Below are 3,544 nucleotides of genomic sequence, written 5' to 3'. Positions count from 1 at the left end.
CTTTCGGTGCCTTTCTGCACGCTCACCGTCTCGGTCTGTGCGCTCGCGGGGATCTCTCTGCGCGCGGTCATGTTGAGTTTTGGCACTTTGGGGGCGTGCATTGCATGGACAGCACCTCCTTTCTGATTGGTCACTTGAAAAACGGTCAGAGCCAATCAGAGGTACAGTAGGGCGGGTCATCACAGTATAAAGTCCGTGGCTGTTTCCTGGGACAAAAAATAAAATGTTATCTCTCAAATTTAATTTGATATGCTGGGACCAATGTATAGAGCTAGTTTTATTTATTTATTTATTTATTTATTTATTGTGTTAGTTAAACTGACGTCTGGTCTACGGCTATTTTTTCTTAATCTTGGTTGGTTGCAGAAATGTAAATCATTTTTTTAAAATTAGAACTCGATTAATTTATTCTATTGATGTCTGTCATTCATTATAATTCTACTGAAGTGACTGTACTTGCAACAATGACATCAATAATTAGGCCCAGGATAATCCTGTGGTCCTGATATGAAGGACACATAGATAAGTGGGTTCAGGTGGACTTACTCTGGTGTAAAGGAGCACAACAGCAGATGAAGGAGAGATAATAAATAGTTCCACATTGTGACATACATTCTATATGTACATATGCAAATGGTGAATACATAGAATACATTAATAGGGTTTTAATTTAAAAACAAAATAAAGATTAATGTTTCTGCAATCAACTAAGATTAAGGGGGGGGGAAAGCCATAGACCAGACGTCAGTTTAGCTGGCACAGTAAAAAATAAAATAATATAAATAAATAAAACTAGATCCATACATTGGTCCCAGCATAAAATCAAATGAAATCTGAGAGATAACTTTTTCTTTTTTTCTTCCTAGGAAACAGCCACGGACTTTATACTGTGATGACCCGCCCTACTGTACCTCTGATTGGCTCTGACCGTTTTTCAAGTGACCAATCAGAAAGGAAGTGCTGTCCATGCAATGCACGCCCCCAAAGTGCCAAAACTCAACATGCACAGACCGAGACGAGAGCGTGCAGAAAGGCACCGCACGTGGGCATAAAGTGATCCAACTGTGTGCGATTAAAGTTTTTATGCTCTTGAGTTTTTGGCACGAAATTGACGGATATATAACTTTGATAATAGTGGCGGCCACAAAAATATGATCGCTTGATTGGAGAATCAGAATCAGAATCAACTTTATTGATCAAGAGTGTATGAATACACACGAGGAATTTGTCTTGGTGACCTGTGTTCTCTCAGATAGTGTAACAATAAATAATAACAATCAACTAGAATAAAGAAAAATAAATAAAAAAAGAAGAATAAACATAAATATAAATATATAAGTATAAGAGTAGTTAGACTAATATGTGCAAACTAAATATAACAACAAGATAATAATAATAATACTAATACTAATAATAATAATAATAATAATAATAATAATAATAATAATAATAACGAAATAAAATTAAAAAATACAATAATAATAATAAGATAATAGTGCAGTAGTGCATTGATGAGTAATTTTTTAGAAATTTCAAGCGATTTTCAAATTTTCAAACTCCAGGCGACCCCACATGAGGTCCCGACCCCAAGGTTGAAAAACACTGATTTAGTGCCTCCTGATTAAATATATTAATTTATTTTTTATCATTTCCGGTCATCTCACGCCTGGTTTTGGACCAAGACTGACACTTTATTTGTTAATTTTCCTGTAACTTTACCGGAAAACAGAAAAAAAAAAAAAAAAAAAAAACAAGGATATGTCACTGGATGGTAATCAGTGTGCCACTCCTAACCACAACCTAGTATTTGCGTCTGTAGGCGTATCTATCTGTCATTTATTATTGCAGTGAATACTGACAGGTGTGTAAATCTGAACCAGGAGTCAGTAGGTGAGGCTGTGGTGGACTGTGGAGACCTTTAGGCCTTTCATCATCACTCACTGCTCCTGGAAACAACATCCACTCCGGGATGAAACGTGGCTGTGCTCTCAATTACGTCCTCTGCGCCGTGTGCACAGCGACTGTCTTCCTGACCTTGGGAATAAGTGTTCTGTACCTGCATGTCCCCCCCAGCCCCAGGCTCTCCCCTACCACCATCCTGCTCTGGGTGCATCCGTTCGGCGTTTTCGCTCCTCTCCCTGACTGCTGGAAGCAGTTCCAAATCCATGGGTGCACGATCACGGATGACAAGCACGCGTACCGACAGGCTGACGCTGTGATTTTTCACCACCGGGATATCGGTATCGGGAGAGCCCGAATGCCAACAGAACCGCGACCTCGCTCTCAGAAGTGGATATGGATGAACCACGAGTCTCCCACAAATTCACCGAGACTGCAGAAGTTCGACAGGGTTTTCAACCTGACGATGTCCTACCGGATGGACTCGGATATTTACGTCCCCTATGGTCACCTCATCCCCGTGGTTAACGGCTCTGGATCGCTGGACCAGACGACTTCTCTCCGCCGTCCATCCCGCCTTCTGGCCTGGATCGTCAGCCATTGGTCTCCCTCCCTTGCCCGTGTGTCTTTCTACAATAAACTGAAACGCTACGTAAACATCGACGTGTACGGACGCGCAGGGAAGCCGTTAAAGAAGAGCATCAAGGCCGTGCTGGAGCTGCTCAGAGATTACATGTTCTACCTGGCCATGGAGAACTCACAGCACACGGACTACATCACGGAGAAACTCTGGAACGCAGTGCGGGCAGGAGCTATCCCCGTGGTCCTGGGTCCGTCCCGACAGAACTATGAGCGCCTCCTGCCCCCAGAGGCCTTCATCCACGTGGATGACTTCCCCACGGTCGAGGAGCTGGCCCAGTACCTAAACAAGGTGAAGCAGAATCCGGATCTGATGAAGCACCACCTGAGCTGGAGGCAGAACTACAGCGTCCACCTGTCGACCCGTGACGAGCTATACTGCAAAGCCTGTAAGATGGTGAGGAGGACCAGGGGCCAGACCAGTGAGGTCCCTCACCTGAAAGATTGGTTTTGTTCGTGAAGACACCTCAGTGTGTGATGCAAATGTTAAATATTTATTGGTAATTGACTGTGGGAATCTCTATGCATTGCAAACCTGCTGCTGCTGCTTCTAAATATTTGATAAAACATAGGACTTATTTTTCAGGGTTTATAACAGGGTCACCAACCTTTCTGAAACTGTGAGCTACTTCATAGCTACTGTATAAGGGCTACCGGTGAGAAAAGCTAAAGTCAGCATAACATTTTTAAATCAAAGTTAAAGAAAACTCTTTTTCTCTACTGTGTATGATTGAGAGGGATATTTTTGGTCATGTTGTGGACATAATGTGTTTGTTGATGATTTGAATTGATTTTACTGATGATTTTAAATGTTCCTATTGATTTTAAGCTGTTGAATGTTTTCTGTTGCACTTTTTGATCATGTAAAGCACATTGAGTTGCCTTGTGTATGAAATGTGCTACAAATACATTTGCCTTACCTTTTTATTTTATTTTCCTTCTGATGTTTTACTCGTTTTAGGATTTGAACTTTACATTTTTGGTGTATTTTAAAGAGTTGTGCCAC

The 3,544-nt window shown here is 41.5% G+C and overlaps 1 protein-coding gene across 1 annotated transcript; it reads left to right on the top strand.

Moving 5' to 3' along the window:
• Positions 1–1,847: 1,847 nt before the first annotated feature.
• Positions 1,848–3,337, top strand: LOC114474130 (alpha-(1,3)-fucosyltransferase 4-like). The gene has a single exon (XM_028464173.1). The coding sequence runs from the start codon at positions 1,970–1,972 to the stop codon at positions 2,996–2,998; it is 1,029 nt and encodes a 342-aa protein (XP_028319974.1). The 5' UTR covers positions 1,848–1,969; the 3' UTR covers positions 2,999–3,337.
• Positions 3,338–3,544: the final 207 nt, after the last annotated feature.

This window comes from Gouania willdenowi, chromosome 13 (genome assembly GCF_900634775.1).
Source record: "Gouania willdenowi chromosome 13, fGouWil2.1, whole genome shotgun sequence".
NCBI classification, from domain to species: Eukaryota; Metazoa; Chordata; class Actinopteri; order Blenniiformes; family Gobiesocidae; genus Gouania; species Gouania willdenowi.
This window is presented reverse-complemented; position numbering and strand designations above follow the sequence as displayed.

Coding starts and splice junctions, on each gene's coding strand:
- LOC114474130 (XM_028464173.1), top strand. CDS start 1,970: ATGAAACGTGGCTGTGCTCTCAATTACGTCCTCTGCGCCGTGTGCACA.